Source organism: Bos taurus, chromosome 11 (genome assembly GCF_002263795.3).
Source record: "Bos taurus isolate L1 Dominette 01449 registration number 42190680 breed Hereford chromosome 11, ARS-UCD2.0, whole genome shotgun sequence".
Lineage (NCBI taxonomy): Eukaryota > Metazoa > Chordata > Mammalia > Artiodactyla > Bovidae > Bos > Bos taurus.
Window position 1 is genome coordinate 2,605,316 of NC_037338.1, and position 14,602 is coordinate 2,619,917.

Here is a 14,602-nt window from a genome sequence, read left to right on the forward strand (position 1 = left end):
GGCAAAACACTCTCTGACATACATCATAGCAGGATCCTCTATGACCCACCTCCCAGAATATTGGAAATAAAAGCAAAAATAAACAAATGGGACCTAATTAACCTTAAAAGCTTCTGCACATCAAAGGAAACTATTAGCAAGGTGAAAAGACAGCCTTCAGAATGGGAGAAAATAATAGCAAATGAAGCAACTGACAAACAACTAATCTCAAAAATATACAAGCAACTCCTACAGCTCAACTCCAGAAAAATAAATGACCCAATCAAAAAATGGGCCAAAGAACTAAACAGACATTTCTCCAAAGAAGACATACAGATGGCTAACAAACACATGAAAAGATGCTCAACAGCACTCATTATCAGAGAAATACAAATCAAAACCACTATGAGGTACCATTTCACACCAGTCAGAATGGCTGCGATCCAAAAGTCTACAAATAATAAATGCTGGAGAGGGTGTGGAGAAAAGGGAACCCTCTTACATTGTTGGTGGGAATGCAAACTAGTACAGCCACTATGGAGAACAGTGTGGAGATTTCTTAAAAGACTGGAAATAAAACTGCCTTATGATCCAGCAATCCCATTGCTGGGCATACACACTGAGGAAACCAGAAGGGAAAGAGACACGTGTACCCCAATGTTCATCGCAGCACTGTTTATAATAGCCAGGACATGGAAGCAACCTAGATGTCCATCAGCCGATGAATGGATAAGAAAGCTGTGGTACATATACACAATGGAGTATTACTCAGCCATTAAAAAGAATACATTTGAATCAGTTCTAATGAGGTGGATGAAACTGGAGCCTATTATACAGAGTGAAGTAAGCCAGAAGGAAAAACATAAATACAGTATACTAACGCATATGTATGGAATTTAGAAAGATGGTAACAATAACCCGGTGTACGAGACAGCAAAAGAGACACTGATGTATAGAACAGTCTTATGGACTCTGTGGGAGAGGGAGAGGGTGGGAAGATTTGGGAGAGTGACATTGAAACATGTAGAATATCCTGTAAGAAACGTGTTGCCAGTCCAGGTTCGATGCGCGATACTGGATGCTTGGGGCTGGTGCACTGGGACGACCCAGAGGGATGGTATGGGGAGGGAGGAGGGAGGAGGGTTCAGGAAGGGGAACACATGTATGCCTGCGGTGGATTCATTTTGATATTTGGCAAAACTAATACAATTATGTAAAGTTTAAAAATAAAATAAAATAAAAAAAGGGAAAAAAAAAAAAACAAAAAGAGCTCTGCACAAAAAATGAGAATATTTAACCATGAGGCTGTCTCAGTTTAACTCAGGAAACAAACATTTATGCAACACTGCTGTTACAAGGCACCAGGCTAGTGCTGACTGCAAAGGAGTTTAATCTACAATCTACGAAGGCGAGCATACAAATCACCAGAGAGGAGGGGCTGGGAAGTGCCGTAAAGAAACAGAAGCCTCACTGCTGTGACCCGAACCATCCAGCAGAGAAGAGGGAAGTGCAGATTCAGCATGCGAAGTGAGATGCACTCTGAACAATTCCAACAGAAGACAGGGAAAAGCTTTCTAAACAGACACCAGATATAAACAAGAAAGTCCAGGGCTCACTCTAGGCACAGAAGGCCTGAAGTCAAGAATTCAAGTAAGGAAATAGGAGAGGCTAGTAACAAAGGAGAAGGCAATGGCACCCCACTCCAGTACTCTTGCCTGGAGAATCCCAGGGACGGGGAAGCCTGATGGGCTGCCGTCTATGGGGTTGCACAGAATCGGACACAACTGAAGAGACTTAGCAGCAGCAGCAGCAGCAGTAACAAAGGACAGTGTCAAATTGTAAAGGATCTTCACCCTAAACCGGGTGTTTCTTTAAAACTAATTGATATTTTGTCACTGTGAGCCACTCAACACCTAGAGGTAGAGGATCTGACTGAATATTAGATTTTAAAAACTTTTATCTGGCAGTTTCCCCATGGCTCAGTGGTAGAGAATCCACCTGCCACTGCAAGAGATGCAGCTTCCATCCCTGGGTCAGGAAGATCTCCTGGAGTAGGAAATGGCAACCCACTCCAGCATTCTTGCCTGGAGAAGCCTGGCAGGCTACAGCCCATGAGATCGCAGAATCAGACATGACTGAGCACACAGCACGCGTGCACACACACACACACACACACATAGCAGAGTACACCTCTGAAATGACAAAGCCTTGAAACTCGCTTTTTTGTAAATATAGAACACTTAGACTCCTTTGCCTGAGTGAAGCTAGGCAGACCAAGCATCCCTACTCTCTCCAGCACAGGATCACTCTGAGCAGACAGTGAAGAGGATGGGGCCCATACCTTCTCTGCTCCCTTTACAACAGGTCTGATGGTGAAAGTAACTGGGCCTAGAGCGTGACCCCATTCACTGACAATTCCATCCAGCTGGTACATTAGAAGTTTGGGGAACAACTTAAATATTTGTTGTGACTCTAACAGTCATGGGAAAACAAGAGCCTGATGGGAGAGCTACCACTGAGCAGATCAGCACCTTGTAGTCTGGGCCCCCGCTAACTGCGCTTCCTCTGCCGTCCCAGCTAACCCACACTGTGACTCAGCAGCACGCACCGTGCACACCTGTGGGGTACCGCCCGTGGCCCGTGATGCTCAATAAACCTGAACACTACTTCATTCACTTTGGAACACCCAGACAATAACTTCAGTTGGAAGGCAGTGCCAACTTCATTGAGGGAAATGACCTCCCAGGCATACTGGGCATGCAAAGAAAAACTGAGAAGTGGACTCTGGGCACCACTTCACTGGTCCCCCAGAGCAGACTCACCAACGCTGTTCTCTTTCCACAGGCAGAATGCTGTAGAGAGCAGTGGAAATGCTCGACTACAGGCCACTGCTCTCTGGCAGGGGCCTGTCTTGGCCCCTTACCCACCCTGTGCCCTTGCTGCCCCCTGTTCACACTTGAGCCAGGGTGACCACTGCAGAGGAGCAGCACAGGGGGAAGTCTGGGGCCATCTTTTCATTTGCCTCTTTCTCCACTAGAAAATCAGCTCCATCAGAGGAGACAGAATTTGTTTTGCTCATCCCAACACCCGGCACACTGGAGACACGAAACATGTATTTGTTGGGAACATCCAGACAATAACTTCAGTTGGAAAGCAGTGCCAACTTCATTATGAGGAAAAAGACCTCCAAGGCATACTGGGCACACAAAGAGAAGCAGGGATGTGGACTCTGGGCATGACTACACTGGTCCCCTAGAGTAGATTCACTAATGCTGTTCTCTTTCCAAAGGCAGAACGTACAAATTAATGTCAAATTCCTACCATGCATTTTATTAATGCATCTAGTCCTGAGTTTTATTTCCAGAAGCTAAACCAGTCTTCTTCTGCTTTCAAACAAACTCAGCATCCTTCAACTTACAAACAGATAGGAAACAGTAAGTCTGGAAATTTGGGGAATATGGCTGGGGAAAGTTGCTGGCCAGCTGCTTGCAAAGGAGAAAAAAACCCACAAAAGTAAAAAACTGAATTAATCCAAGTTATCTGAGGCCATGCTGGAGCAAAACACACTAAATATAATGGTACCACTTATAAATCACGAACAGTTACCCTGGGTTTCCTATGTGCCAAACTTTGTGCCAAGCATTCTATCCAGATTAACAAATTATCACAAAAATCCTAGGCAGGTATTATTATAATCAGCCATTTTTTAGAGATGAGGAAACTGAGGTGTTAACCCAAGATTACACAGCTAATTAGTGATGAAAGGATCAGCCAGGCGGTCTGTGTCCAGAACCAGTACTCCATCACACTGAACAGTCCAACTACACCCACAGTAAACCAGAGTCACCAAGGAAAACAGCGTGACTGCAGCACTGTCCCAGCAAGGAAGTGGGGAAAGGCAACGGCGCTCTATAAAGCATGATATAAGTCAGAGTGCTGCTACTGAAGGCTTGTCACAATCAGCAGAGACTGAGGCGTCGGCCCTGTGCTCCTGGCTCTGAACACCTTCCCTGCCCCACCCCACTCTCAGCTCCGTGGGTATCTGCTTCTCACTCCTCTCTCAACACTTCACCCTGGTAAACCCTTCATCTGTCTTCTCCTTTCTCACCTCACCTCAAACCACAAGTTGCAGGGCTGTAGAGGCTAAACATGTTCTCTGGTTTGGGGGCGCCACACCTCATCCTAGAGACAGGAGGGCTGAAGACATTTATGCCGAATGAGAACGTGAAATGACACCATGTCTCCTATTTTTAAGAGCAAGCACATTAGCTTCAGTCACGTCCTCCAGACTGACCAGGCAATGACCCGGCCCAGTCCCGTTTCCTGAACCCACAGCAGAGGCTGGCTACCCCAGGACAGGGCAGACACCCATCCCAGCCTTACCTTCCCTTTCAGCGTCTGCAGAGCATCCAGGTAGGCTGCCAGCATGGGCAGACTCAGGGTTTCCACCAGGGTGGTGTGCAGCCACTGGATCAGCTTGGTGTCCCAGCTCACACTTGCCAGAGCCTGCCGCACTCTCCTCGCACACTTGTCCACAGCGACACGACGCAGCACGGGTTCATTACAAGCCTGAACGGTGGAAGTAGAGGGCAAAGTCTGAGGGTCACCTTGTTAGCAACTGGGGTTGGGGGATGGTGGGGGGTAGCGCCCAACAAGTGAGCCAGTCAGAGAGGCCTGAGCTAGGGAGGCCCGCTGGGGGCAGATTTCTGGAGTCTTACCCCTTCATTGGCCAAGCGGGCGAGCCGGTCAGACTGCAGGGCTTTGAGGATCTTGTTGAATAGCTTGTTCTGGGCCAGGGTCCAGCCAGTCCTGTAAGAGACACTCTGAGGAATTAAGAGTCAAACCCTGGGGACGCTCCCTGCACCAGTTCACTGCAAAGAAGATCATGTCATGATTTTTGTTCCCATTGTGAAACACTGTAACTCCAAGTAGCTGAGTACCAAGCTAAAGCACAACACCCAGATTCCGGGCCCAGTCCTGCCAGCGAAGCACCTCAGCACATGTGTTAATACACATGCGACAAGTCTTTGTGGGGCTTTGCTGTTTGGTGTTCAGTCGCTCAGTCATGTCCAACTCTGTAGCCTGTCAGGCTCCTCTGTCCATAGGATTTTCCAGTTAAGAATACTGGAGTGGGTTGCCATTTCCTTCTCCAGGGGCTCTTCCCAACCCAGGGATTGAACCTGTGTCTCCTGCATTGGCAGACAGATTCTTTACTGCTGAGCCACCAGGAATTATGCCTTTGTGGTACTAGCAAAGCTCATTAATTACCTAACAGCTAAAATAATCCATTAGTAAACAAAAGCAAGGCAGCACTGCACAGACATATCTGAATCTCACAAGTTACTCAAAAAAGGTAGACAGGATGAGGAAGCATTTAGCGCACTAAAACCTCACACTAAGATAAGAGGCCTACTTACATCAGTGTCAGGGACAAAAATACAACAAAACCAAGTGGCTGGTCTCCCACTCCTAAATAATCCACCCCTCATTAACCTTCCTTCTTTCTCCATGTTTTTTCTGTATATCCCACAACTAACAAATTTACTTTGTAAAATGTTTAAATAGGTTATGTATTTCTAACTCACCTTTAGTCGGAGGATAGCTGCTTCACGTTGTTTCTGCCATACCACAGCTGCCCCCTGGAAGTCAGTGCTGTGCATCCAGGGCACAGCCCTGGTTGGTGCACTTTGACCTCGCTCATGGGAGGCTTTATGGTTCTTCCTCCAACTCAGCTATAAATTCCCTGCTATTAGAAGCCTACCCTATTGCTCGTCCCAACCTCATGAAACGCCGCACAGCAGCGTGGAGCTGACTAAAGCTTTACCCTCTCCACCCCACTCCTGACAACCTTAATTACTCTGAGACTCCAACTCTGGCCAGTAATCTTCCTACAGATACCAAGAAAAACGTAACAGAAGATGCCCGATTTATTCCAGTATTTGTTTACCGGCTCTCCCTGCCATAAAAATAAAGTGGTGATTAAATCTCATTTTAAAAATTTAGGTGGATGCCAGACCCAAATGAGAGCCTGGAATGACATCAAGGTAGCACTCCACATCAGTTGGGATGAAGTAAGTAGGACTGTGACAACTGCAAACCAAGCCCATTTAAGTCAGCTGAGAGTCAAAGTCCTTGCCATGGGCTGTGTGGACCCCCTGGCTCTCCAACTTCATCCTCCACGACAGCCCCCAGCTTACTATGCTTCCCTGCATCGCCCCTTCCCTTTTCTCCTCATGCACCCTGCATGCTCCTGCCGCACAGACTGGGCCCTAGCCACCCACTCCCTCCGCCTGAAACAGTGGCTCCCTCTCCAACTGCCAGGTTCTTGCTCAGATGTCACCTTCTACTAAGGGTTCCCCCGACTCACCCCTACTTAAAACTGCCAACACAAGACTCTCACCTCGGGATTCCCTACCCCCATCTCACATTCTATCCGTTTTATTTATGTTTGGTTTGTCTCCCTCTGCTAGAATGTACAGGCCAAGACGGCAAAGATTTCTGTCTGTTTTAAAAGTGTCTGACACAGAGCAGGGACTTTAACCATCTGCTGAATAAAGACACAGAGGAGCTGTACACACACTGCACTCTAAACCCTGTGAACAGCGGAGAACAAATTTAAACCCTCGCACTCCCTACCACAGGAGGTGCCCAGGTCCTGAGGAGCAGCGCAACACTGATACATCATGTGGGGCAACTGTACATAGAGCCCTTCACCAGATCAGGGTGCCTGGACCACAAGAACATTGCTTCCAACTTCAACCATCATCTCACTATCCTTGAAAAGAGTAAATACCCTCCAGAAAGGAGGAAATAACAGCCCAACTTCCTTTCCTTCTATAAAATACAATCTCCATCTACCACGTTACGTCTCCAGTTTTACAACTTACCACAGTCACAAAGTCCAGGAAAACACTAGCTATGAGCCAGGAGCTGGCTGTGTACCTTTAGTCTCCTTGACTGCAAAAGAGATGGACAAGATTATCTATAAAACTCAGGCTACGATTACTGATGGGAGTAAAAGTTCTATGACAGCAGCCCAAGTCCACGGTCACAGAACTTTCTCTTCAGAAGTGCCCTCTGTCTTTAGTAGCTTTTGTTGCCACAGCTAACGCCCGTCTCAACCTCCAAAGCCACTCATCCTTTCATAACCTCTTGTGGGGTTCCAGCAGCCATCTCAGGTTTCTTGACGTTTTCTTATCTTCCCACAGCTCTCCTGGCTTAACTTCTGGTACTTCATCAATATCTAGCCAGTTTTTGCTGTGGTTTGATATTCAGAGAGATTCTGGACTTGGAAGATGGGGGAGTAGAAGCTTTTACTCAAGGCTGGGGCTCAGGATACCTTGGGACCAGGAAGGCTTGTGTGAACTAGCATCACCGGTCCGCTGGCTCATAATCTTATCTTCCTTTACATTATTTAAATGTATTACACACTAACATGAGTAGCACTTCTCTTATGCATAGTGATTCTTTGCTGGGCCTGGGTTTTGGTGGTGGTCGGAGGAGACAAAGGATGTCCACAAGTAGCTATAAAAAGCTCTCTGGAGATACAAGGATACTTCCTTATTAATAAACTTCCTTGCTTTTAATGACTGGTTCTACCCTACTGGTGGGCACTGAGGTTCTGTCCCTTTTATTACTAATATAAACAGTCACAGTGACAACCCCACCTCTCCCCAGTACACTCATATACATATCTCTCTGCATCTTCACATGGTCATGCAAATCTCTCTGCAGGATAAATCTCTTGAAGTGGAAATGAAAGACCCGTGTTAAAATTTTAGAATTTTAGAACTTCCCGTTCTGTGTGAATAATATGTAAAAGCACCTGTAAAACCTTGAAAGCAGTGTTACACTGCAGCCTTACCCCTGGAGGTGCTCATGGCACCCCACTCCAGTATTCTTGCCTGGAAAATCCCACGGACAGAGCAGCCCGGCAGGTACAGTCCACGGGGTCACAAAAGAGTCAGACAAGACAGAGCGACTGAGCCCTTAACCCCAGCAATGCTGCTCAGTGATAATCAAACAGGTTAAACAACGAATACAATTTCTTTATGTTCAATGATCTCTTGAGCTTTCTCAAAGCCTATCAATCAGGTTGCAAACCCTAATCCCAAGGAAAGAGAATGAGGTGTATATAATTTTTACTTACGAGGTACCGACAGCATTTCCAAAATTATCTTGTTCTTTATCATACAACAGGATGTTTTCTCTATTTGTTTTTCTTACCCTGTATTTATTCTGAAACCCAAAATGATGGGAGCAAGGAAAATGATGTGAACAAAAATGGGAGGGGGACTAGAAAGCTATTTAGAAATTACTACCATACACCACTGACAGCTGAAATTAAATTGAAAAACCACAAGTCTAAAACCCCCAGAAAAAGTTCTTAGGATTGAACTTAGTTGCTGGATATATAACAAAGTGATTCCAAGAACTGAAACATATTCTCTGTATTTTGTGAGCTTCGTGGGAGGCTAGAAAATTAAATGGGCAGAAAAAAATGATCTAACCGAAGATTAAGAGTATGCAAAAGATATAATTAAGGAAAAATTTAAAAACAGGAGACAGAATTTTAGATACAAGTCTAAACAGTCAAACAGCTGATGGGAACTGTGGTGAGTCAATACACTCCCCCATCTAAACCTATTCAATTTTCATGGGTACAAAAATGTCTTCTCTCCATTGCTTAGATGAGATCAGACAATTTTATGTTCTCCACACTCCCACTGAAACCGAATGACATTCTGATTTCTGGCTTCTCTTATCCAAAGCAGCCAAAGTCACACCAGTCCTAGAAGAGCCTGATATTTTCAAAGATAATTCTTTCTCTGACACTAATTCAATATTAAAATGTCTAAAGAGTTTTTTTTTAACCAGAAGTCAAGCAGAGAGAAACAAAGAACATCAGAGAGAAGAAAAAGGTCACACTTACTTTTTCAGATCATAAAATTCTTTGCTTAAACACCAGGAGAAAGGAAGAGGAATGATGGGGAAAGAGGGAGGGAAAATAAACAACTCAAAGGTCTTGAATCAAAATTTCAAACATCTGTCTGAGATTAACACATAGATATTATACATACAATACTGAGAGATACAATTAGAGCAAATTCAGAAAAGGAGAATATTTTTTAATTGAATTCAGAAGTTCTGATTTCTAAGATAGACAATCTGCTATCGCAGGACACTAGATGCTTTTACTGAAATGCTGGCAATGTCCTTGAATCCATTTGAGCAAGGCCCTGAAGTACCATATGTCAGGAGTATTTTGTTACATGTCTGAAAAGCTGTGCATCTAATTAAACTTGATATCTGACAAACATCTGGGGGAAAAAAGCTGGTCCAACTTCTTTGGGAAACATCACCATACCTGCAAATATATATTAATTTTCAAAAGTTCACCAAGTCACACGATTTTGGCATGCAGACACAAATCTAGACCAGGAGTCAGCAGACTTTTTCTATATAGTGGACTGGATACTAAATATTTTAGAGTTTCCGTCACAACTATTTCAGTCCACAATTGTAGTGCAAAAGCAGCCACAGACAATACCTAAATGAGTGGGCGTGACTGTGTTCCAATAACACTGTGTTTATGTACCCTGAATTTTGAATTTCTTGTGTCTTCTTTTGATTTTTTTTCAATCATTCAAAATGTAAAATCCATTCTTAGCTCATGGGTCATAGAAAAACAAGCAATGGGCTGGATTTGGCGCACAGGCCATAGTTTGCCAACCCCTGATCTAGACAATTAAATCAAGAAGAAAGGGATATTTAAAATCATGTTTCATGGAATATCAGGCATTCCTAGAGAACCCAAGAGTCAGCTGGGGTGGGGGGATGCATTTTCTAAATATCGCAAGTTATCTGGGGACTTCCCTGGTGGTCCAGTAGTTAGGACTCTGTGCTCCCAGTGCAGGGGGCATGAGCTTGATCCCTGGTTGGGGAAGTAAGATCCTGATGTTGCGTGGCTCAGACAAAAAAAAAAAAAAGAAGTGATCTGAAGCTATCTGCTACTGAAATAATTCAGGAGGGCAAAATGGGGCACTAAAAAAGAAAAGTACGTTTCTGACTCCCTGATAGAGAGATCAGTCATCTCTCTGAGGAAAAATACATTTCTAGGGATCTGTCCTATATGAGTTCTTGATGTAGCAAACTGTAATTTTACATGATTTTATACACGGAAGAAAAGAAGCAGCAATTTAACAATAAAATCAAGTGAAAGAATGGCAACAGATAATTATAATCAGAGCAGAGAGAACTAACCACAACCTTCAAACAGGCTACAGATCCAGAATTTGGGGACAAGGTCATAAGAATGGTGACCTCTGAGACTGAAGCCAGTAAGTATCATCAAATAATAAAATCAGCTGTGTGCAATAGTGACGTACCTGAAGATGTAAGCCTGTTGCTAATGAGAGAAGGACGCCTCCAAAATCTCATCAGACACTAAAAAACAAATAATCTGAGATAAACTGAGCACTAATTAATCATATCAATCTGTGGCAATGGCATAACACAGGTATGGAGGTCCACATGGAGAAAGAGGAGCCAAAGCGTAGAGCCTGTCAGTGTTTTTCTGTAGGACTGGGCAGGTGAAGGTGTGCCTTGGCCTCCCTGTCATCCAGCTACCGTGTTGGAGGAGGGCACCCCCTGTGCAGATGGTCTACTAGCCACCCACTTCTGGAAGAGAACAGCTTCCCAGACTCTCCCACTGAGCATCAGGGCTCTGGGCCAGGCTGCCCCAGTATCTCGTCTGCCCTGCAGCTGTATTTCTCCTTATAAATTAAGAAACTTGCATTCACGCATATTATTAAGTCTCTGATGACTTTGGTAAGCATGACGAGTGCACCCAAAACCCTTTGCCCATGACCAAGGGTGAACCGATAGAAAAATTCATGCAATTCTGCTATGCAGTTTCTGAAACTGCAGACTGAGGACAAGGCAACCAATAACACAATGGGGACACATATCTGTGTGAAGTCACCTTGTGCAGCCATCACTGGGCTCTTTCCACTGCCCTTAAAGAAAAGGTACAGCAGCTGACAGCACTGGGCTCCAGAGTCAGACGGCGTGCTCTGAACAAACCCCTGCTCCACGACTTCCTAAGGTTTCTTCAACTTACTGAGTTTAGCTTCTTCATTTTTAAAATACAGATAAAGAAGGGATATGCCTAGGGGAGTTGTGAGGTTTAAAAGAGATAACGCATGTGAAGCACTTGGTACAATGCCTGGCACCTAGAAAGCGCTCGACAACTGTGAGTTCTTTTTCGTTACCACCATTGTCAGTATCTTCAGGGTTATTAACTATAACAATGGTGATAAACAATTTTGCTGAACTCATTGACCCCAGCAATATTCTAGTAGTTGATCTTCATTCACATCGATTTTCCTCTTTATCTGAAGCTCTAGAGACCATTTCCCCTTCTTAGGGCACAAGACTAATTCCAATTCAAGACCCCGAAGAACCTCTCCACGAGATCTTCAACCAGGGTGCAGAACCGCTCCACCTTCACCAGCCACCACCTGATCACACAAGCACACCAGCTCAAGCTCATTCCCTGCTTCCAACCAAACTCATGAACCATTCCAACGAGCCTCGAAATTTCCTGCCCTTCTTCCTACCAAATTACTTCTTTTTCCTCCATTAAGTAAGAACCCTCCAACATTATGACAAGTTTACTACTTTCCAACTTCTGATGTAAAGACCTTAACATTCCCTTAGGAGATAAATACATACAGAGAGAGCCATGAGGGAAATGTAAATTAAAACCACAATGAGATGTCATTTCACACTCGCTAGAATGGTCCTAAGAAGAAAAAGACAGATGAAAAACAAATGTTGGCAAAGATGTGCAGAAACTGGAACCCTCATACGCTGCCGGTGGGAATGCAAAATGATGCAGTCCTTTTGGAGAAGAACCTGAAGATTCCTCAGAGTATCATACGACACAGCAATTCCACTCTTAGGTATATATTCAAGAGAAATGAAAATGTATGTCCACACAAAAAAAGTAAATGAATATTCATAGTGACATTATTCATATACAGTAGCCAAAAAAGCATTAGCAACCCAAATATCCATCGACAGATCAATGGATAAACAAAAGGCGGCACTTCCGTACTGTGAATATTATTCAGGATGAATAATATTATAAAGGAATAAAGTTCATTATAAAGAAATGAACTACTGACACATGCTTCAACATGGATGAATCCTGAAAACATTATGCTATGTGAAAGAATCCAGTCACAGAAGACCATGTTCTGTATGATTCTATGAAATGTTTCGAAAAGGTTAAGTTTAGAGAGACAAAAAGTAGACTGTGGTTGCCAGGGGTTGGAGGGGTTGGGAGGAAATGGGAATTGACCGTTAATGGGTAAGGAGTTTCTTTTGAGGGTGAGGAAAACGTTCATCAAATTGACTGCAGTGATGAATATACTAAAAATCACTGGTTGTACATATTATATAAGTGAATTGTATGCTACGTAAATTTTACTTTCATAAAGTTTTATGCAACAAATACAAGATAAATAAATGTTTGCCAAGCAAACAACAACGAAATGACCTAAAGAGGAATGCTGAGTCCCTGGGTGAGTAGGATATGAGAGAGCAAAACCAGCCAGCAAACTCATGAAAACAGGCTGAGGTGCTCCCCCAAAACCACAGACTACAAATCTATCTTTAAAAGTCACTCAAGTCAAACATCTATTAGCCTTTCATATGACTCCAAAACATTTTCACTGTCCTAGTTATAGACACTATAAGCACAGTATCCTAGTTATAGACACTATAAGCACAGTATCATACAAACGGACATTTAATTTTTTTTGGTGGTCTGGCTAACTCCCGTATCATAACGTGTACTATATACACTACAGAGCAAGTCACACCTATCAAATTTGACTCATTTATACATTCAGTTAACACTTACTACTTGCCTACTATGTGCCAGGCAATGTCCGAGGTGTCAGGGATGCAAAGATGGCGGACACACAAGCTCTCCTCCCAGGGAGCCCACTGCAGAATGAGCTGAGAGTTACAAAGACAGGAGAACATTCTGACTCCTATGGCTGCAAATGAAATAAACTCCTAAAAATATGTTTCAATGACAACGATGTAAGATATTCACAATGCACTGACCATGAACCCTGCAGTGCCCAGTCCTCTCAGAAGCAACCTACCTGTTGACATGCTCCTCCCAGTCCTCTGGCGGGGGAGGGGCATCCGCATCGGTCCTGGCGAAGATGACGTGCCGTTCACACTCATTCATCACACTGCGTGCCTTCTGATTGTCGTAGAGCGGCACAGGGGTGGATATGACTGTCTCCACGTCTATTGGGACATCTGATTCACTGTAAAAATGAGGAAATAGGACCAGCCACACATATTTCAAACAACATGAGTATTTAATGATTGTCCCATTGCCAAAACTGTCTCAATATAATCAGCTTTTTATCTATTTATTTTTTTTGGCTGCACCAAGCAGCTTGTGGGATCTTAACTCCTTGCCAGGGATAGAACTTGTGGCCCCTGCACTGGGAGGGTAGAGTCTTAACCACTGGACCACCCGAAAAGTCCTTAATCAGCTTTAAAGTATGCATAAGCACACTATGTCCACAGAAAACTATGATCCAAAGTTACCTTTCCCACATGTATCTAGATCTCTGTGACATGCTGGTATATGAAGGGGAAACACAAAGTTGTTTTAAATGAGCTTATGTAAAACTGACAAAGAGTTATTTTTTTAAAAGACAAGTATATTCCATAAGCATACAGTTGATTGCCTAAAGGTGCTTTTCAATAAGGTAGCTATAAGCCACATGCAAATGTTTAACTTACTAACAAATAAAATAAAAAATTCATTTCCTCAGTCACACAAGCCATATTTCAAGAGCTCAACAGACATGTCTGCCTCAGTTCAGTTCAGTTACTAAGTCGTGTCCGACTCTTTGCAACCCCATGGACTATAGCACACCAGGCCTCCCTGTCCATCACCAACTCCTGGAGTTGATGCAAACTAATGTCCACTGAGTTGGTGATGCCATCCAACCATCTCATCCTCTGTCATCCCCTTCTCCTCTGCCTTCAATCTTTCCCAGCATGAGAGTCTTTTCAAATGAGTCGGTTCTTTGCATCAGATGGCCAACGTAATGGAGCTTCAGCTTCAGCATCAGTCCCTCCAATGAATATTCAGGACTGATTTCCTTTAGGATTGACTAGTTGGATCTTAGTGCAGTCCAAGGGACTCTGAAGAGTCTTCTCCAACACCACAGTCCAAAAGCATCAATTCTTCGGTGCTCAGCTTACTTTATATTCCAACTTTCACATCCACACATGACTAGTGGAAAAACCATAACTTTGATTAGACAGACCTTTGTTGGCAAAGTAATGTCTCTGCTTTTTAATAAACTATCTAGGTTGGTCATAACTTTTCTTCCAAGGAGCAAGCATCTTTTAATTTCATGGCTACAGTCACCATGATCTGCAGTGACACTGGAGCCCAAGAAAATAAAGTTTCTCACTGTTTCCACTGTTTCCCCATCTATTGGCCATGAAGTGATGGGACCACATGCCATGATCTTAGTTTTCTGAATGTTGAGTTTTAAGCCAACATTTTCACTCT

General features: G+C 43.8%; 1 protein-coding gene across 18 annotated transcripts in view; it reads right to left on the reverse strand.

Moving 5' to 3' along the window:
- KANSL3 (KAT8 regulatory NSL complex subunit 3) overlaps window positions 1-14,602 on the reverse strand; it is a 74,979-nt gene that overhangs the window by 50,107 nt on the left and 10,270 nt on the right. For all 18 annotated transcript variants that reach the window (XR_009496307.1, XR_009496308.1, XM_059891542.1 and 15 more), the window contains 3 exon segments: window positions 13,161-13,331; window positions 4,698-4,788; window positions 4,363-4,548 (listed from right to left, as the gene is read on the reverse strand). Coding sequence is in view for 16 of the 18 variants with exons in the window: in XM_059891542.1 (XP_059747525.1) it covers window positions 4,363-4,548; window positions 4,698-4,788; window positions 13,161-13,331 (448 nt within the window). In the remaining 2 variants the exon portion in view is untranslated.